The 22,268-nt window shown below is 39.0% G+C and overlaps 1 protein-coding gene across 7 annotated transcripts in view; it reads left to right on the forward strand.

Annotated features, from left to right (window-relative positions):
- CASK (calcium/calmodulin dependent serine protein kinase) overlaps positions 1-18,475 on the forward strand; it is a 189,106-nt gene extending 170,631 nt beyond the window's left edge. For 4 of the 7 annotated variants that reach the window (XM_071430281.1, XM_071430280.1, XM_071430284.1 and 1 more), the window contains 6 exons: positions 204-319; positions 5,180-5,260; positions 5,354-5,434; positions 6,862-7,064; positions 9,018-9,101; positions 14,796-18,475. In XM_071430281.1, the coding sequence (XP_071286382.1) occupies positions 204-319; positions 5,180-5,260; positions 5,354-5,434; positions 6,862-7,064; positions 9,018-9,101; positions 14,796-14,972 (742 nt within the window). In that variant the 3' untranslated portion in view covers positions 14,973-18,475. The remainder of the gene's footprint in view (positions 1-203; positions 320-5,179; positions 5,261-5,353; positions 5,435-6,861; positions 7,065-9,017; positions 9,102-14,795) is intronic. The other 3 variants (XM_071430279.1, XM_071430283.1, XM_071430285.1) reach the window with 1 other exon arrangement.
- The last annotated feature ends 3,793 nt before the right edge of the window (positions 18,476-22,268 follow it).

Genomic DNA, 22,268 nt, shown 5'->3' on the forward strand with positions numbered 1-22,268 from the left:
CTTCCATCATCTACCTCTAAGAAAATATTCTTACATCATAGTACCCCTGTATATATATTCTTTAAAGTCATTAAAAAAATGTTTTTAAAAGCTTTACTGTACTCATGTTCCATAAAAATGTCTTGCTTTTCTAAATGATTCTGTGCAGCTTTTTAAAGATCCTTGATTACAACAGAAAATGTTTTTTCTCCTCCTTATGTCAGGCGAGTTGCTTGTATTGCCATGGAGAAGACCAAACAGGAGCAACAGGCCAGCTGTACTTGGTTTGGAAAGAAAAAAAAGCAGTACAAAGACAAATACTTGGCAAAGCACAATGCAGGTATGAACAGAAAATGCAGGTATCTGTAACAGGTTACATTTTTTGCAGTTTAAGCCTTGCCATTAATTGTTCAGCTGGCAGTATTATACAAACCTAATGAGTTACTTAGGAAAATATAAGGAAAATTCTAGTTATGCCAACATTGCTCTTTGCTATTTAAGCATGGAGCTTAGTCAGTGAGAGGCAAGCTGCCACAAAAGCAGTGCATCATAGTATATCCTGATAGAGGCTTAGATTGTTTGGGGTTTATGTGTAAAGCAGCATTAGAAACAAACAGGATATGATTTTTGCAACCTATATTGCTGTACTGTGCTCTACAACAGACTGTTCTGTAGCATCCTTGTTAATATGTATTTATAGTTACAGATTACATATGTGAAAACATCATGAAAGAGCATTTTTGTTGAAGTGGCACAGCTGGAAGTAGAATAAGAGCCATTGCATAGTCAGTGTGTTATTTACAGCTACCAAATAGAGCCAGCTGTGGAGGTTTATCCTCCTTGCAGTGATTTCTGCCTGAATCCTGAATTTGGGCTTCTGTTTGTGCCTGAATCCTGAGTTTGGGCTTCTCTTCTGAGTGCTGAAAAAATGAATTGTTTTAGAAAATTTTAAAAGTGTAGAATAAGAGATCCTTGTCAAGCAAAATTCATTAGTTTTAGTAGTAAAGAAGACAGACCCTGTCATTTATGAGCTGAATTTGCTTATTTTCTTCTTTTAATATAAAATACTTAATGTGCTGAAACTGCTTTTCAACACTTTTCTGTTGCTCCTGCTTTGGTAGCACATTCTGTGATGCTTATGTTGTTGTGGTCTCCTGAGAGACTTGCAGAGATTTTTATTAGAATCAGAATAGATACCTGTCCAAGCAGTGTAATGAAAGTATTCTATATTACATTAATTTCTAGGGGTTTTTTTTCAGTTGCCTTCTTGAGCACAGTGATTAAACAATATAAATCCATATTTTCAGGTATTTCTCTTTACATGCACAATGTGTGCAGGATCAGAGCTCATAATGTGTCACTATTACAGAATATGTGTTTCCTTTAAAGTAATTTGGCAGTAAATTCGAAGAAAGCCTAAATTCTAAGGCAGTAATTGTTGTTTATACTCTTTAAATTCACTGTTGCATTTAAGATGTTCACAGGTGAATATAAAACTATTTGTTACCCTGAAAGCTCTCACAAGCAAAGATTGAAAGCTTTAAGTAGTAGGTTCCTTCCTTTTGCTGCTGTAACACCCTGCTTGTTCTAGTGTTTCCCCCTCACTGCAGTAGCACTCAACCACATTTTAATAATTACAGCAAAAGCTGTTGAGACTAAACTGGATTTTATGAGCCAAAGCCTTTCCCAGTACTGGTATCATCTGCTCCCAGCACACATTCTCACAGCCTTGCTCCTCCCTTCACTTGTGGCCATGCTGTGAACTGGATCAAGAACAACCCAAAAAAATAATTGTTTATCTTTAGGGCAGGTACATTTCTTAATGCATCTCTCAATTCAAATACAGAACTGAAAATGTCTTGTGAGTAAGCAAGGCCTGCTACAAGGGAGTGAGCTAAAGGAAGGACAGCCAGGGAAGGAAGAGAAGCAGGCAGTACTGCTAACCTAACCCTAACCCTAACCCTAACCCTAACCCTAACCCTAACCCTAACCCTGAGCAGACCTAGCTCAGAGATTTTCTATCAGTTAAATTCCTGAAAGGAATGTGCACTTTGTAGTCTTGGCATAGGGGGACATTTTGGAGTAGGTTGATGGCACTTTGATTCACACAGTTCACCTGCCTTCACCAGCAGTGTTGTATCTTTATTTGCTTTATATCTGAGCAGGTGTTTGCCAAGAATTAGAAATACCAACGTTAAAAATTGTGATAATGACCATAAATGAAACTGTTCCCTTTAGAATGCAGCTTCCCCTTTCCCCTAAGTCAAAAAGTTAATGTAAGCACAGATTGAAATCAAGATTTCTTGTAGAAATGTTATTGATCTTCGTGTCCCTGAGGTACTGAAGGTAATGCCAGTAATATTCCAGGGAATGACACCAAATATAGAATATTCAATATTATGAATATTATGAATTGCTCTGGTGCTCGTGTGAGTTCAGGTTTAACTGAGGTGGCACTGAATTCACCAAATTCTCTGAAGTGCTGTGTCACATCCAGGATTGTTGGTCAGAAATATGGCAGCACTGGCCCTTGCAGCCTTTCAGTGCTTCTGTTTCACAGTAAAAACCAGATCTTTTCTTCTGCTGGATCCAAAACAAGTATAATCATTGTCAAAATGTTGCTCTTACAGGAAAGTAGAATTTATTTCTCTTTTATTCAAGTATAAAACTAAAGAAATTGATCAGCAGTCTGTAATCTATTTGGACTTGTGTGTTATTTTTCTCTTAGGGGTGAGACTGGTCTGAGGTACTGAGAAATGACCCAGTAAAATAATTCATCGTCAACTCAGATTTGTGTGGCCAGCTGATGATTTGAGAGCTGGTGTGGCATATTGGGATATTACTGGAAGTAGAATTGAGATTATTCTGCAAATAGTTTATGAAGTAAACAGGAGATTATTTCAGTTACCTTTTAGAATTAGAAGCAAATACATTCTCCTTTGCAAGAAAAATGTAATCCTGTTGTTCTTTCCTCCATGCTTCATATTAGAGTATCAGGCAATTTCATGATCATATGTTTTATCAGTATAAAATCAGTTTTAAACCAAAGCCCACAGAAAAAATGAAATATCTTTTCCATTATTAGATTCACTGACATTTTTATAAATGCTCTAGAGATATGCTGCAGTGATATCCAGATACATTTTTCATTTATTTTGCTGAAAAGTTATTGCAGGGCTTCAGAAAAGAGGAGAACATTCCAGAACTATGCTCGATATTATGCATAATGTAGAAAATTGCCAAGCTTTTATAAAATATGTTTATCATTTCTTAATGTGATTTATTTGCCTTGTGTTTAGACTATTGCATGGTAAAGTTTATTTTGTGCATATACTTTTTATTTTACTAATATATTACAAGCCATATCTCAATGACCCCTGTACATTTTTCATGCTGTCTTACTCCCAATGGCCTCTGTGCATGTAAGTAACCTGTCAAGTGACAATGCCTCTTTATTTGCTTCTTACTGTTTCCTTTCAAGAACTCCTTTTCTTTTATCAGCTAGTAACACAGAAGCATTGAAGTTCAGTCTTTAGTGTGCCCTGTATTCTGCTATCTATGTATATTAAGAAATTAATCATTTTTCTTTTGCATTTGAGAACCCCACAATCATTAGTTAAATCCATGTAGACTGAGACACATTTTCTCCATGCTACTACTTTGTGATGAAGGCATTAATATGTGTCACTTCTGGTGTTTGTTCCTGTTGTTTGTATCTAACATAACATGGCTTTGTTCAAGAAGAAAATAAAGGATTGATTTCTTTTTTAATTATTATTTTTCAATGGAAAAAGACACTTGCAGGCTTAGGTGGTTAGCATGGTAAAGCTGTTTATTGTGTTGTAGATCATTATTATGAAATGAATTACTGATTTGTTTAAATAATGTGAAGTTGCAAAAAGGACAAGAGTAATAATTCCGTTGTGGAAATAAAGAAAAATATTACTAAATTCTTGCTTGTAGTATTTGGGGAAAGGTTGAAAGAGATTCTTCTTTAGGATGAAATTCAAAATGCTTCAAATGGACTAGGAAGTTTTCCTATCTGTATCTTTTCAAGGCCTTAAAGAGTTGGGTGTGTCAATTGGCTGATTTGTGTAGCTTCACCAAATTGAAGCCATTGGACTTTCTCAGGTGAAAAGACTGCCATCAAATTGAAAAACTGAGAGATAGCCACACTCATCCTAAAAGATGGATTGGATATAGCTGAGGTGGATACACCACTTAAGCCTTGGAAACACTCAGAGAGAGATTCCATAGTTTGGATGGAGTCTCTCCTGCCTCCTTTTCATAGAGTGCAGAAATACAGAACTGAAAACTCTTGTTCGTTATTCTGCTCCACAATTGCTGGTTGCTGCAATCTTTACAAATAGAAATAACTGCCTCCTGCCTGCTTCTGTCATTAGAATTCAGCAGGAGTTACCAGAGATGATGTGTTGCTGGGCACAGGAGGAATAAGCTGTTATTAATGAACAAAACTTGATTTGTCAATCACTATATTCCCTGGCAATTGACAACAGATTCATAGGCATGCTGGAATTCATCCAATTTCAGCTGCAGTTGAAATGATTTCTGAAATAATACTTTTACAATTTTTCCCTAAATATGGTGGAGGTTCTTTTCTGTAATGCCATCACTTCTCATTAGAATTCTTCATTCTTTCACAAGTTTTAAAAGCATGTCAGTTTAATTAGCACGTGTGTTTAAAGAGAACTCTAATTACAAGTAAGTGGTGTGGTTTGAAAGAATAAATACCACAAAGTATTAACACTGTGCATTTCTCATAGATCTTGTTAAAACATTATTATGAAAGTATCCCTATCTTCAGTGTAAATAGATGTTCTCATATTGTATTCATGTCGGTCACTGTCCACAATTTTTTCTTTAGTATTGCTATTTCTCAGGAATGCAAACGTGAATGGCATGCTGTTCTAGCTGATTTTTGTGGTCTGCTGAACACTGCATGAAAGGACATGCAAACTTTGCTGAGCATCTCAGTAGCTTTGTTACTGCTCTTTACAGTTTCTTAAATGAACACTCTTGTTAAAATTGCATAAGGAATGAATGGTTTTATTTTCCATAACATGTTACTTTGTATTATAAATCTAAATCTTGATAAAATTTTAATTTGTAGCAGAATTAGTTGTCACCCTTCATATTGCCTTTTTTTTCTTATCCTTTGGGGCTTTCTTTTGTGTTTTAGTGTTTGATCAATTAGATCTCGTCACATATGAAGAAGTAGTAAAGCTGCCAGCATTCAAAAGGAAAACACTAGTCCTACTAGGTAATTTTCAGTTACTTTTCTGAACATAGCATCATAGCTTTGAAGCCTTTCTGGTGGAATATTTCTTAAATTATTTTTTGTGTTGTGGCTCAGGTGCCCACGGTGTGGGAAGAAGACACATAAAAAACACGCTCATCACAAAACATCCGGACAGATTTGCTTACCCCATTCCTCGTAAGTAGCAGGGCTCAATGTGCTGCAGAATTGTTTGTGTCCTCCTTGGCAACACCCTCCTGCTTCTACTGCCTGTGTTCAGCTCAGCTGAGACAAATCCTGCCTTGAAGGTGGGAGCTGTGTAGGATTGGGTCTGGTTCTTTTGCTTTTGCAGAGGGCAGGGTGGAAAGTAACACCATTTTTGCATCAAATATTCCTTACTGTTGACAAAACTTCTTGTTAAACCTACTTCTCTCTACCCCAAATTTGTGTTAATTTAGAATGAAGGATAAAAGTTTTCTCATTTTTAACTGTGTATCATTCCCATGAGAAGAAGTATGAGCTGGATTTAGAGGGAACCTGTAGTGTTTTAATTACTTCACACAGCCAAGTCTTAAGGACTGGTATTGCACTAAAATAGTTCCAGGTTTCCAGAAAACACAATTAATTTCACTGCTTGCCAGTGGGTTGTTATGAAGAGCACAGAGGTGTTTTCCCTTCATGACAGTCTCTATGAATACCCTGCAGGAACTGCAGATCCCATTTCATGATCTCTTGGAGATGCATCCTTTGTCCTCAAGCTGAGCACACCAAAACAAGAGCATCCAGCCCCTACCTGTCCACTCTATTTCAGACTGACCTCAGAAATGCCATACATGGCTCACAAGTGACATTCATTTAATTTTCTTCACAGAAAGTAGTGATTTTATCTGCAGATGCTTTTAAAATGGACTCACCTATTACCATGGTGAGCATGCCTTAGGTTGCCTGCATTAGGTTCCTGCTCTGTGGAGTCTCTGAAATTGTTTCACTGATTTTATAAGACAAGATGCATTTTCTGCATCCCTTTACAAAACTATGGTGTAGTAGGTAACTTTTGAGATGGGCCTTAAATTGGGTGAGGAGTTTAGAAGAATGTTTTATGAAGAAATTACCTGCATACTGAAAACCAGATCAAAAATATCAGGTCAGGCACAATGGCAGTTAATTGTGAAGATTAGTAGTCCATGCTTCTCTTACCACAAGTCTGTAGAAGCAATATTCAAAAAGTATGTTATTCCTTAGGAGCTTTTACTTCTCTTGACCACAGGTAATCAGGTTTTTAAACAGTTTTTTAGACTTATCCTTTTCTCACTCATAAGAACCTCATAAAAATTTTTAAAAAAAGGAAAAAGCAGAAATGTTTTTGGGACAGAAGGGGATTTAGGAAAAATATGAGTATCTTAAGTTCAGTAGACCCTAGGGACTCCACTGCTGCTTTTTCCAACACATATCCCTCAAACTCCTGCTCTTCCCAGTGCCTGTCATTGTGACTGCCTCATCCTTCATTGCTCTGTGTGTGATCTGACAGGTTCAGTTCAGTGGATAAGCATTGATAAACAAACAGAAAAAAGAAGCCACATATAACGTTAATATTGCTCCTGTACTAAAATATTTTGTTTTTTCAGACACAACCAGACCTCCAAAGAAAGATGAAGAAAATGGCAAAAATTACTACTTTGTATCACATGACCAAATGATGCAGGATATATCAAACAATGAATATTTGGAATATGGCAGCCATGAGGATGCAATGTATGGGACAAAACTGGAAACAATACGAAAGATCCATGAGCAGGGACTAATTGCAATACTTGATGTAGAACCTCAGGTAACTAATTAGAAGTGTATAAAAATGGGACTCATCACAAATCCTTCAACCTTGTTTCATTGAAATGTTTTTATTGATTGCACACTAGGTAAGTGCTGCATAAAGTGATGTGAAACAAAAATCCTTGAACCACCAGGATATCAATCTGGAATTCTGGTAATCATATGGTTAGAAGAACACAGAGGAGAAAGAAAAAACAGGCTCTGAAGAAACACTAATAGTTTATTTATTCATTGTAGAAAATCTGTGGAAAATTCTGATACATTTCATTTGAAACATCTGTGCAGTCATTACTTTCAATTCACAGGGATCTGTTTATATGTTTTGTTAAATGAAACAACATGGATATAGACAATTGTGATGTTCATATTATTCTAGCAGATGGAAGGAAATGGGAGGAAGAACAAAATTGTGACCGGGGTTATCTACTTAAATTTGCTGACTTGTTTCTTCTTTGTAAATGGATTCAGGAAGTTCAGATTTTTCTAAGAATTTCACAACAGAAATGAGATACCTGACTAAATTATTTTAAGAGAGTTCAGAGTATGATGGTGTGGTGGTGTTCTTAGAAATAAAATCCCACATTTAACAGCATTCAGGGAGAGCAGCATTTATAATTAGTTCAAATGGAGCAGCTGTTAACAGCAAACTCTTTTGATAAACTTTTTCAATATGCATTATTCAAGAGCTGTACAATTCTCAGAAGAGATTTTAATCTTTGTTGGAATATATTTATATTTGGTGACTGCTGCCTTTGCCACATTTCCTCCAGCTCATGTCCAGCAAGCCACTTTACTAACCAGCTTCCTCATTCTTCCATCTCAGCTCATTGAGGCCAACCTGTTTGTGGATTTATTCCTGGTTCTCTTACACCCCTTGCCTGTTCTCCCTTGTGCACTCCTATGGATTTTCTTGCATTTCAGTTATGGGGTTTGTCTCTTGTTTGGAGCAGGTTGGGAGAGGTGAATTCCTGTTGGTGGCAGCAGAGATGAAAACCTTTTAGCTCAGGAGAGGGTGGATTATGGGGGGTTTGTTTGGGGTTTTTTTGTTGGGTTTTTTTTGGGTTTTTTTGTTTGTTTGTTTGTTTTTTGGTTTTTTTTGTTTGTTTGTTTGGGGTTTTTTTGGTTTTTTTTGTTTGTTTGTTTTTTTGTTTTTTTGTTTTTTTGTTTTTTTTTTTTTTTTTTTTTTGTTGTTGTTGTTGGTTTCTTTAAAAAGAAAAAGCTTTGGAGAAGACAGGAAATCAAAAGACCAAACCCAGAGTGACCTTTAGCAGTCTGACTTTATCTTGTCCATCCCTTTGAGTTCAGCTGAGGTGTTTACCCCAGTGTCCTGCACATCAGTCCAGCCCAGGTCTGTGACAGAGTGTCACACATGGCAGCTCTGTGTCACTCAGTTCATTAAGGCAACTCTTTAATGAGAACTCTGCTCTTTTGCACAGATTTGGTTCAGGAGATTGGAGCTGTATTTATTGCATTTAGTGCTATGCTCAGTTTTTAAACACTTCAAACTTCTCACATCGCATTTCTTTTTTTTTTAAATAATAATTTTATAATAATAAAATTTATACTGTAATCGATATTCTGAAACACAGTTGGCTCTTTTCCCTATTTATAGTATAGCTGATTTTTTTACATGGTATTTCATCAGTCAGTTTAAATGTAAACAGAATTCCACATTCTTTGAGAGTGGGGAGAGGCACTCTGAAAATACTAAAGCTTTTACTGTCTCATAAACTCACTTTAATTAAGGATAAATACATGTTTTGACCACCAAAAATATAAAATAATAGAAAAAGTTAGGTGTCTGTATTACTAAGGTCTTGACTCCAATTCAGCTAAAACAAATCCAGCATTGGTAGATCATGAATTTGTGTCTTTTGCTTGTGTGACTAAACTTACTTCACATTGATTGTTGGAGATTTCCTCTAAAGTATCTGATTTTTTTTTCCCCTAGGCATTGAAGGTCCTGAGAACTGCAGAGTTTGCTCCTTTTGTTGTTTTTATTGCTGCACCTACGATTACCCCAGGCATTAATGAGGTATGGCACGTGTCAATCTGATGTCCTGGCAGAGACAGAATTAAGGATGAGGTTCAAATGTGCAAATCAGACTCTTCAATTGTTTCCTTGTTTGTAAATGAAGAGGCAGAAAAATAATTGAATAAGAGCTTTATTAAGTTGATTGACATACATTTATTGTTTATGAACTGATAATTCAAAATGTGTGCTTCTAGAGGAAGGATCCATGTGCTGTATGCTAAAAGTACATTTCTTATATTTCATTCCCTGCTCCAGCTCAAAGATCCATTTCCAAATCATTGGCACAAATTACTCAATTGTGAGTTGCAATGCCAGCACTGATCCCACCTTTATCTTTAGCATTTTCCCTGCACAGCAAATAAGTATCAGAAATAGGCTTTGTTCATTTTGACAGCTGCCCTCTAAGAACTGGAATCTTTGACCCCAGGGGTAATTGCTTGTGGAATAATGCTAAGTATTCATGGAAGTCCACATCATCCATTTCCTACTTAGTTTTTATAGGGTATCTGCTCTTGCTGCTCATTTCAAGGATACCAAGCAATTCTGGATTTAGCTGACATTAACACAAACTCCATTTTCACAAACACCTTCCTTAAACCATGATATTAAAGTATTTAATCTGTTGGATTTGATCATGAATCTGTTCCAAATATCCTAGGTGTCTCCTTGATCATCAAAACACTAAGTCAGAGGCCATGTCACTACAGCAGGTTTCTATAGAAATGTAATTCCAATATCATAAGCATGAAGCTGTGACATCACTGCAGAGGCTTGCAGGAAAGGAAAGAGCCAGACTTGCACATTTAAATGCAAATAACCTGCATGATTATTCAAACCAAAAGTGGAAAGTGAAGAATTTTGGCCTCAAGCTGGAATTTTACTGACAGCTGAGGCATTCTGCTAGTTCACTAAGATGCTTTAGTGAGCTACCTTAGATCTCAATTGGAGTTTTGTTAGTTTTTAAGCACCGGTGCTAGAACAAGCAGTGAAAGAGGGACAGGAGGGGGAAGATGGCTCTGTTCCCTTTCACAGCATTAAGTCATGTCATTTCACTGTGTCTTAGGGACCCACACCCTCATGGTACAACCCAAGAGTGTAAAAACAAAGATCTCTCAGCACAGCCCAGCTTGCCATGTTAGTGAAGTGACACTTCATGTAACTGCTGGTGTGATGCTGGGAATCAGTACAAGCTGGATAAAATACTAGAATTTTGTCATCTACACTGACTTTTCTTTGTGTAAACAAATAGCATTGCATCAGGTACCCTGTAAAATTCACAAATGCTCAGGCTTGTTGCCTCCATACCTGCCTCAGCTCCCAGATAGTCTCTCCTTGGCCTCACTGATTTGCCAGTGGTACTTAAATTTTAATCTTCCAGCTGTAGGATGTAATACAGAGATACTTGGGACTGTTCATGTGAGAGAGAAAACTTTTTCCCTCATCCACTGGGAAGAGAAGAGAAATGTGCCTTTTATAGTAGTAGTGGGGAAGTACTTCATGCCAAAGAATTAGTAGAAGTAAAATACTGTGTTTGTGCTGTAAAACCTGTTTTAAGCCCCTGTGACAAAAGTCTCTGTGCCCACAGGGTTTCACCCAGGCATATGAATTGGTGAGCCAAGGCCACACTTACAAAACATGCTAATTTAATTTAATTAATCAATTAAAACTAAGGAAAGGGAGGGGCAGGCAATGGTAATAGCAACAGCCCTTACCCACACACAGAATCCTGTTTTCCAAGGTTTTCTGGGCAGATAAGCAAAGTGTGTCTGTGTGTAGCAGCCTGCAGGGCAGCAAACAAGGGTGAAGAGTGTGTGTTTCCTATTTCCCATTCATGCTTCCTTTTTGAAAGGTTCATTTGCATAATGAGTGTCCCTTTCTGTTGATCCTCTTGCCCTGCCTTGTTTTATTTTACTTGCACTTTTTGAGAACACTTCTGTAATGACTGTCCTTTTTTCCCCTCCCCATGTTTTCTTAAAATTCATCTTTGCTTTTCTTTTCATTTTCCTGCATTCGTACTAATTGTACATAGCTGCCAAAATGGTGCAGAAAACTGCCTGTAAGTACCAGCTAGGGGATCACAAGGTAGCCCTGGTTATTGCAGTAGTTCTAGAATGTAGACATGCTTGTTCCCATGCAACATTACTTTTGCCTTTGGAGTCGAAATTTAATATAATAATGACTTTTGATATCTGCACTAAAATTATCTGCTAGCGAAAAGAGAGGCTATGGAGTAAAAAATATATTCTTACAGATATATATCTGAACTCTGTGGTAAAACCAGTGCAGAGGCCTGATCCTGACAGTGTCTCTCTTGAGACACTTGGTGATGCTGTCAAAGACCACACAAAATGTCTCAGTAACTGAGGCCCACACAGCAAGAATCAGGAGACAAAATATTGTCATTTCCAGTGGATGTAGCCATGCACCCTGAGCAGAGCTGCAAAGCACAAGAGCAATGTAAATCATACAGGGAATCTCCCAGAGTGCCCCCACCTGTCAAATCACAGAGGAAGTTTAAATCTGATGGTTGTTGTGCTAAAACAGAGGAGAGAGTGCATCAGAAAACCTTGGGGTGGTTCCTCTTTCCTCCAGCTGTTCCTACCTCCTTTGACCAGACAGCAGCAAAGAGATCACAGGCTCCATTTGTTTGATGTAAACCTTTTGGAGCCAAATTCTTCAGACTTTTAGCTGTGCTTCCTCCCTTCCTACAGCCAAACAATAAAAGGGATTTTTCTTAGTAAGTGTGGAGCCCACCAGCTGTTTAAATTGTAAATTTCTTTCTCTTGAAGCGAAACTGGCAAAGGCCTGATGGTGTTTACACCTTGTCCACAGCCTTAGAAGGGAATATTAGTAATTTTTTGGGCTGGGCTTTGATTGCCACAAGTGGCAGCTGTTCTTTGTATTTTCAGGCCAAAACAACCCAGTCCTCAGAGACTGCAGGTGCCACTGGTGGCTTTTATGTACATGAGTATTTCATTAATAAAGCCATGTTTAACTCCTTTCAGCTGTGGTGGAAAAGGAGAGATTATGAAAGTGAATTGAATTAGAAAGAAAAAGTCTGATCCAGTAATGGACACACTGCAACTAGACCACCTAAAATTCCTATTGCACAAGAGCTGAGGGAAGAAGGAAGTGCAGATGTTGTGCTCCCAAATGTTAATTTCTGAAGCTGTGGCCATTCATCTTTCTGCAGCTCACTGAACATTTTGATAAATATCTTCTTTCTTGACACTATTGAGAGCACAACTGCTGAAGAATTTCCTTCTTGGAACATAAGCTGGGATGTTCAGTATGCAAAATTTAATTAAGACATTTTAGAGAAATTGAGAGGAACTTACTACAGCAAATACTTTGATTACAGCTAGCTTCAAAGATGAATTTTGGTATTTAAGTCTTGCAGACTCAGAGAAAACAGCCAAGTCTGACATGCACAAATACATACTCTATCACAAACACAGGTGAAAGTTAGTCCCAAAATGAAACAAAAATCAAGAGCTTTGTCTCTTTTCCTTTTGCTGAGCTTAGGAAAGTTTGAACCTATTTGAAACTTATGGCAATGGCTTATCCCAAACTTACTACTGCCCATTAAAGTATATGAAAGAAGTAATGTATTACATTTCCAGCAGGCTGGGAAATTTAGATATTCCAAAATAAAGACCACTTTGATCGCAGTAGAGTTGGATCTAGGAGAAGCTAAGTCAGAAAAATCCTGAAATTTAATGAATTTTTGAAAGACTTAGTTTAGTGGAACCTGTGTGAGCAATGTAAAGTTTACCAGCTCACTTTTTTTAAGATGAGCTGTGAGATTTTCAGATTTTCATTGTTAGTCACAGTAGGATAGATGCTGTAGTGAGAAAAGTCCATATCTGTAGGTAAAAGTAACATTGATGGGAAATCTGAATAATAATTCAAAATCTGCATAAGAACTTAACAGCTCTGAGGCTTCCAGGGGCTTCTCAGGTACTTTTAGCCCTGTGTCATGAGATCAAGTCTTTTCAAGGTGCACTATGATTTGGACAAGACAGACTATAAATACAAAATTAATCTTAGCTAGATACATTTAAAGCATTGAAAATAGTCTGCATGACAAGTTATTGACCTTCCTTTGTAGGTTAATTTAAGCAGGAAAGGTTTGATGCTCAGCTGATACAAATTGATGTCTCTTTTGGAATCTCTGAGAAGTTGGAAGTTCACCTGACTAGGATTTTGGCTTAAAGACACTGGGCCATATGAAATAGTCCACAAAAGTAATTAATACTAGTGTTAATCCACATTGTTCTCCTTTTTAATAGCATAAATTAAATTTGGACACACTGGAATTTTCTACAGAAGTTCCAGGAGTAGTTGCTGGTGGTGCATAATGGCCCATACAGGGAACATCCCTTGTATAGAAATGCAGGTGAGGAGTATTTGCCTGACTTGGAAGGAAATTTGTAATAATTTTCAATAATTTTCAAGTGAAGACAAGCACACCACACAGCCCCCTCCCCATGTGAGGCTGCAGCTTTCAGGAGAGAAGCAGAACTGTAACTCTGGCAGAGAACTTCTCCTCCAGAAGTGGCTGGTTTCATTGCTGCAGGGAAGGAGAACTGTCTCAGAGCAGGTTGTTTCCTTGAGGGGACCTGAAAGCTCTTGTTCCACAGCTACTTGCCACTGCAATTACAAATACTTGGGAAACTGAAACAGAAAAAAAAATATAAAGGCGAAGGTCATCTTAACAGCTGGATAAAAATCTGTTTCCAGAATAATTTCTAGTGACAAAGCTGTGGGCACTGTGTCTGTACTTCTGCAGCCTAAAACTCTGTTTAGCAAAGTGTATCCCAGCTGATTGATCAAGTAGAGTCAGCCTTTGGATGCTGCAGAGCAGCAGGAGTCACTTTGCACCAAATCCACCCCAAACCTGTGGGACAGGAAAGACTTAATTGCTTTCCTGTGACTATTTCAAGGTTCCTGAAAACAGCAAATGGGTTTGCTGGGTTTTTTTTTAATTCATAAGGCAATTTGCAGGAAGAGAATTCGCACTTACAATTGCTGCAGAGCCATGGGAAGAAGCCTTTTGCATCCAGCTGCCTCAGGCAGGCAGACCTTGCTAACAAAGGTCTGATGTCCAGGGTGCCTGGTTCACCTCCAGCATCTCCCACTGAGAGGGGCTGGAAATGCCCTGCTCTGAGACAGAAACCACAGAGCAGTGATGTGGAGTGAGAACTTCCTCATCAGTAAATTGTCATTGAAGGAAGCAGACCCAGAGGATTGGTGTGGAACAGAAAACATTACCAAAAGTGGGAACAGCTGATTCCTGACAGCCTCTCCCCCTCCTCCTGTTTCTCACATTCTTACTGGGACATAGGCCCAATAGCTCTTACTTGTGCACCAGGTCTGATTTATTCACATGTGGTCTCCATTGCTGCTTTTCCAAGCTTTCATCCTCTACCTTGCTTTTTTAACTCTAGAGCTGTGTTTGTCTCCCAGAACGTCAATAACCGAGTGCTGTTTGAGTGTCAGCTTCCACTGGGAGCTGTGCCCTTTCTCCCATGTGATTCCCATAGCTGTAGGTGGGAGAGCTAAAGCACCTCAGCTCCCTGAGGCCTTTTTGCCCGTTTCCTTCTCAGCTGAGGAGCTCTTGTGGGAGAGCATGAAAGAATCAAAAGAATCCAACTTTTGTTTTCTCCGTTTTCTCTCCCGGCCGCCGCACAGGATGAATCCCTTCAGCGCCTGCAGAAGGAGTCTGAGATCCTACAGAGAACATATGCACACTACTTTGACCTAACAATTATCAACAATGAGATTGATGAAACCATCAGGCACCTGGAGGAAGCCATCGAGCTCGTGTGTACAGCCTCCCAGTGGGTCCCGGTCTCCTGGGTCTACTAGACCAGGAATGAGAGAATTGAGGGGAAAAAAAAAAAACCTGTCATTACTGGGAACCACCTCATACATGGAAAACCTCTTCGTTATTGACCTTGTGTCAACAGGTCTTGGCCCCTAGAGACTACCTAGATGTAGTGTGACCTAAAATATAATTATTGTCATGTCCGAATAGATAGGAGGAGGGGGAAAAAAAGATGAAACACTAATTTAAAGAGACAGTATCTTTTTTTTAATCATTTCTCCTAAACTTTAATAAAATGTATCTTTAAATGTATGTACTATTCAGTCTTTTGGAATGTTATATTTTTGGAAATCATAGCTTTTTATTTCAAGGGCCCCTAAAAACTGCACAAAATAGATGCTGCTTTCTATAATCTATTTTAATAGTAATAATAATATGATTCTGTTACCTTTACTTGGGGGTGGAACACTACATTCTTTTTAGAGTCTGATTTTATGGATTGGAATACTTTGCTTTCCTTTATTTATTTGAAGTAATTAGTCTAGTGGTTACAAAACAAATTCATAAATTTTAAAGGCCTTTTTTTTTTTTCCATGCTTTTTTTTTTTTTCTCTCCTAGGCTAGTATTTTTAAGTACTTTTTTGTGTAACATCCAGATAATGTGATACTGTCTCTTTGAAGAACTCTGTAAAAGTTTTAGAAATTTGAAATTGGGTCTTGACTCTTAATGCATGTGGACAGTCGCAAGCGTTCATGCCGTTGGTGTATCTGTGTTGATAAAACCTGTAATCTACAGCAAAGTACATTCCGTTCATGGGAACACGTACCCAAGGGAATAAAGCAAAATATTATTCTGACTAAGTTGTAAACCTATGCACATCCCTTGCATTTTGGGCAACTTTCTAAAAAAAAAGAAAAAAAAAAAGAAAAACTGATTTTTATTAATAATAATCATGTAGTGAAATGTGTTTGTAATTTTGTCTCAATTTAATTTGTTGTAAGGTGGGAGGGGGCAATTACTGGTTTCACCATTTCAGATCTGTGTTGTCTGAGAGTATTAACGTTTTAATTAAGTTGAAGCAAAGAAATGCTGATTTTTAATATGTATGTAATTGTTTAAAGATGCACACATTTTAAAAGAAAATACTGTGCAATGAAGAAACCAGTTTAGACATTGCGATAAACTGACTATTCCAAAAGACTCATCTACAACAGCCCTGTAAATTCCTTTAAAAATGGTAATTGACTCTACAGTCTGACCAATTTTTTTTTATTTTAAATATACTTCCTTTTATGTGTTCAACAATTAAATGCTTTTGGGTCCTTCATTTCATCACAGGGAGTTTCAAGAGCAAATCAGTGACTCGTGCAGTGGGGAAAAGTGTCTTTAAGGGAAGCCTTTGTAGGAGCACAGCTTGCAGTCTGTCCCAGGGGCTCTGCTCCTCCTGGATCAGCACAAAGCTGGAATTAGGGCAGAGCCAACTGAGAAAGTGTAATAACCATGGATGGACCTGGCACTTCATTTTCCTTCTTGGTGCCCTTGCTGGCCCACATGATCTGAATTTTCTCTGAAAATGGCTAAAGGCAGCAGGCATTGCCACCTCTTTTTAGGTGTCAGAAGCACACTGTTCCTTAAAATGACTTCTCAAAGTTTGGTTGGCTGTGCTGTTGTACAATAAGAATTTTAGTGTTTATATTTAAATGATACAGTGATACAGGATTTTTCCTCACAGTGGAACTTGCAGCTGGAGTTGATCTGTGGGCTGTTCCAGTTGTTTGGGACCATTGCATGTGCAATCAGAAAAGGGTTCTCAAGGTTGAATCTTTCTCACAAGGGTAATCCTATTGCTAATTTTCTCCTGCCGACTCCTTCTGCAGGTTGGGTGGTCAAATATGTTTACAATTCTTGTAAAATCCACAGCTGCAATCTCAGTCTGGCTGTGCCTCCTCCCACCCAGCCAGGGCAGGCAGAGGTGTTTATTTCCTGCAGCATCCAGAGCCTGGCTTGCAGCCCACAGAAGGGAAGTTCATCCATCACTTTACCCCACCTGCTGAGTGCCCTTAGTGCCACAGCTGGAATCACAGTTCTGTGGCTGCATCCCAGAACAAGAGCTGCACCTGAATCCTTTGAGTTTGTGGTTTTGTGGCAAGGAAGGAATGAGAGAGTCACGTGGAGGGAAACAGGGGAGCTGTCAGAGGAGTTGTAGGTGCTCATCTGCTCTGGTTTAGCCCCACAAGGAGGGGATGGTGCAAACTGTGAACTATTCAGTGAGTAAGAGGTAATTTTTCAAGTAGCTGTGTTGTTTAGTCCTGGTGAAGCATAGCTGGTGTCCTGCAGGCAGCTGTTGCAGTGGTGAGTCCATGCTGGCTGAGCTCATGGAAGTGAAAGGGTTAATTCACTCTCAGAACTACCTCTTTTCCCAGCAAAGCACAAAGATGGGAAGACCTACTGAAAATCAAGCAGTGGAGTGTTTCTGATGTTAGAAATACAAACTTCTCTGGTGAGCATTGGTGTCTGACTTCAATGACATGTTTTCATCTCAAATGTTTATGGCATTAAACAGGTAAAGTAATTTTGATAATTCAAGTATAGTCCATCATAAATGTTTTAACTACACTTTTGACTCTGTTAATGTGAATTTTTTGGAGTTCTGTGTATCCAGCTCATAAGGAAAGAAATCTCACAAAGCCCATGAGGGTGCTTCTGCCTTATGTAGATGACAATAAGTAGTGATTTGATGTAATTAATACCTTTTCTTCTCTTAAGTGGAACTACCATTCAGTTAATGCTACACAGTAGAAAGATTGACCTGGAGAGCTTTGTTTCTTTTATTACTGTATAACCTTTTATCAAGAGACAAAAACTGTAAAGCACACGCTTAGCATCCTCTCTTGCCTCCTCTTTACCACAGTCTGTTTTCCTCGGAGCCTTCAGTAGCAAAAGATTAAATTGGAAACCCTGCCTAGGCTTTAAGTTCAGCAGATCCAAAGCATACAGTGAGCTCCACAAGCAGATTTCAGCACAGTCCCAGACAGAGCAAGCCCAGGACTCCTCAGTCTGTCCAGTCCTCCCACCCTGCTCAAACCCTTCTGAATGTTTCTGTTGTTTGTGTGGTACATAGAGGGCAAAATTCTGCAGAAATTGAGCTGGAAGCTTCACCTGCACGGGGAAGGCTCCTGCAGGTGCAAAGCTGGTGTTATAGTTTGTTGTTTTTTTCAGTCTCCAAGTGGAGAAGGGTCCTCCTGGTACTGTAAATATCACTGCATAATTTGGAGCACCACATGGACTTCTCTAAATTTATGCTGAATGTGACCTCAGAAGCAGCCCTGGGATTGGGAAGAAACAAATATTTCTGTTTGCCCCTTTTATACTTTATTTTTGTACAGGGGCTCATAGATTTGTAAAGAAAACTTGACCTTATCAGTATGCTGCCTCTCAGTCTGACTGATGCCTGTGATTTCAAGGTGTTAAGTTGGTCCAATAAATGTTCATTAACCTCTGCTTCCATTTACCTAATAAAAGTACACTAGGTTACTCAGTGTCTCAGAGTGGTAAGATTATTGCATGGAAATGGTAGCCTAGCTTAGACTCCTGGCCACTGCCTGATGGACATCCTTAATCTCATCACTAAACCCAAATTCCTCCACGTGTTCTAGCAGTGGTTTTCTTTTTCTATGGTTTGGTGAAGAACAATGCTGTGCCATTCACCTCTGAAAGCAAACACCACTACCTCCCTCAGAAACTTCATGAGGAAGGTTACTCAGTTGACTCTGAAAACACAACAAAGAAGAAGGGGTGTGGCAACCTGAGCAACATTGGGCTGGTGTGCATACTCCAAACCTGGGTACCAGAGCCACTAGGAAAAGTTAAAGCACAGACTAAGCAGTGTTTGTTCCATTTTTATTCTTTTCTATAAGGAAATTATTTCAGAGTGCTGTTACTTAATGAAATACATGGAAATGCTGCCAGAGCTTCCAGGGTGCTTTGCAAATCTGCATTGAAATCCTAGATGCAAACAGTTCTGGCCCCATTCTCTTCCACTGCCAACAGTATTCAACAATTTTAATGAAGGCTGTTAGAGCTCAATTTTAGGCTTTAAAATACTTCATAGAAAAGGATTTTTGAAAGCTACAGAAAAATATATCTATTTCCTGACTATTATAGTAAAAAGTTACCTGTTTTTATAAGCTAAATTGACAGAGGATGAGCTAAAGCAGGCACCATAAAAAGTCTGGGTTTTTATGTAAAGTATATTCATTTCCTTAATAGACCTGTCTCCCACACTAATTTCTTCTCACCTTTAATGAGCTCAGAGATAGACATAACTCTTACCAAGGAAACTGCTGCACATTATGTCAAATAGTCACATATAAATCAAAATATCTGCACAACAGGAAGCATGTCATTGGCCAACAGAACAGAAGTAAATTCTGAATAATTGTGCTTCATGTGTACACCATGGGGACAAGTGCTCAGGCTTAGGATAGAAGAGACTGTTTTTACTAATGCTACACAAAAAATTATAAAGCCACTTCCCACTTGTAAATGTTTGCAGTGTTTTGGGGTTTTTTGCTTGCTGATACAGTAAGTGCACCTATAGTAATTTCTACTTTCTTCCCCTTAAGTGATTTTTAACAATCTCCTGCTTTAATCCTGTGAAAGCTGGACTGAAACAAGTACAAAAAGCTTCTTGACTCCTTACAATTTAGCCTCAGAGTTAAGCCTCTTTCTCAGACCTGTACATGAATAAATAATTATTCTTACCTCAGAAATACATTTCTCAGGTAAGATTTTGGGCAGAAAGTTGATGGCCTCTCAGGTAATATTAACCTTTCTAAGCAAAAATAGTGTGAGAGGGGGGAGTGTTCATGCATTTCCATGCATCCTGCTGGATCACTTAGCAACTACCACAGGACAACCAGGAACATTAAATCTTTAATAAGGCCACATCTCTGTGTTATTATTAAAATGTAGCTTGAGCCTCCATTGGTGTTGTGGAAGATACCTGAACCTAGTAGCTGTATGCTTTAAAGAATTCATGGTGATCATAAGCAAAGTAATACTTGCAAATTCTCCCTTAGCAGCAGCCCTAGCTTGCTTTAGTGTCTGCATAATGGAAACACCCATGAAGAAAGGTGGAATTTGCTCATTTTTAAGTGTAGCCCATCTCAAAGCTGGAACATGAGTCAGTGTTTGTCCATTGTTGGCCATCCAGGTGGAGCACTCATCATTCTTCCCAAAATGTAAATAGATGAAAAAGAGCAGAATTGCCTCATACTTGGGTCTGTGTTGCCACCTGCTTCCCCTCACAGTTACACACTCTTACAAACTTGATTTTATATTGCATTTTCCTACCAGTCAGAAAATGAGGTTTACCCTCAGTATTACTTGGTATCCTTCACTTAAAAGGTTCATGTTCATCTCAAGCAGAGGAAACCTTCTGTGATCCATGGCACACACTGCAATGGTCTGGAATTCCAGTTTCCAGCAGGGAAAAGATGTTCCTACCCTCTAAGGCAAAGATCTGAAAGGGCTGAAATGCAAGTGGAGCAAAATCTTGCAATGACATCTCACTGCCAGCCTTCATAACTTCACCCAGGGCTGTTTCAGCACATGGACTGGGAAAAATGATGTGGTGAGACTCTGTGGCTGGAGCTGCCATGGGTAAAGTCAGACACTAGGAAAGAAACAGAGCAGGAAAGAAAGGCAGAAGAGAAAGGAAGACACAAAGAGCAATAAGCTGAGAAGGTGCCACTCTGAAAACCAAAGTGGAATTTACTGAAAAGGAAGGGGACAGAAATCAAGAATTCTGAAACCTTTATTTACTATCCAAATACTATTTCCTCCTTGTATCACAAACCTCCTCCTGGGAACAAGAGTCATCCAGCATGGTTTCCAGAAACTGCTTGGTTTGAATGGATGTTGCAGGCTGCAGACACAAGGAAACACAGAATGACATTTTTCCTCCTCCTCCCAGCAGAGGACATGATGGGGCACTATTGAATATTAATCCCAGTATTACCTGGTGGGACATGCCTGGGCTCGTCTGGCCCTCACTGCTGGGCCAAAGGTGGCAGCTGTGGTGTTTCACCCCAGAGACACCTTTGGCTGGCTGGGTGCTGCAGCTGGGCACCCAGAACAAATCCAGGCATAGCAGAAACTCAGTTTCCCTCTGGTGGAAAAGGTTCAGGCGATGGTGAAGAGAAAGGAGAGGAGTCTATCATGGAGTTTTAATCCAGAGTTTTATTCCAGGATGACAGACTCTGAATGTGGGAACAGCTCCCAATAGAACCCCAGGCCGCATGGTCCCATCTCCTTTAAAGCCCGGGGACAGGGGGAGGGAAGGGACAGGTGAGGGATAACCAGGTGTGAGCAGGGGAAGGCTCAAGGGATACAGACACTGGGACAGGCCAATGAGCCCAGACCTGGGGGCATCTTTGAACTTCTGCCAACCACACCACACCTTGCTGGAATGTTGAGATTGATGGACAGCTCTGAGCAGGAGGGCAAAGAAGAAAGGAGAGGCTGGCACACCTGAGGGGCTGGGATGGGTGAAACAGGAAATCACACTGCAACAGGGCACCAGGAGAAAAGGGCAGCCCGGGTTTGCTCTTCAATGGGATGTGAAGAGGCAAAAAGTGCTGGTGGTCTCTCCTGTTCCCTCAGTGAGCTGGGGGCTGATCCCAGACCCCAGGGTCACCTTCAGAGATGCCTCCATGCAATGATCACTGGGTATTGAAGAGCAACAAGAATTAAAACCATGCAAAAAGTTGGTTTGATTTTGTGGTTATTTTGTGGATAAGGTTTTTTGTTTGGATTTTTTTTTGAGAAAGTATAACAAGTATTACTGCCCTCTTCCAAAAAGCCACAAGACAGCTAATGGAAACCTGAGCTTCTTGCTCAATAATTACTGTCATTCATTGTTTCAATTCCACATCAATTGTACAGTTTCTTGTAGTAAAACTTCTATTGTGTTAGCTACACTTCATGGAATTCTTCCCAACCACACAGTTTGTTTTAAAGGTCTTACTCTAACCACTAATATATTAGAGAAATCAGGGTTGCAATTTATTTTAAATCCATTTCATATAAAAAATTTGAAGTTACTGCAATGGATTTAAATAACTTTATATGTAAACAAAATTAAAAATGGATGGGTCTATCAGGTTTCTATTCACATCAGGAGCTTAATCTCCACTGGCCTTTAACAGGAGCAGGAAATTGCCTTAAGGAAAAGAAAAAAACTTTTTACAGAAAAGCATACATATGGAAATAAATTATGCAGAAAGTTGAACTAATTGAATATTAAATTATCTCTTTTGGTTTCATTATAAAG

The sequence above is a fragment of the Agelaius tricolor genome, unplaced genomic scaffold, assembly GCF_023055355.1.
Source record: "Agelaius tricolor isolate 1412-34295 unplaced genomic scaffold, bAgeTri1.0.p SCAF_7, whole genome shotgun sequence".
NCBI lineage: Eukaryota > Metazoa > Chordata > Aves > Passeriformes > Icteridae > Agelaius > Agelaius tricolor.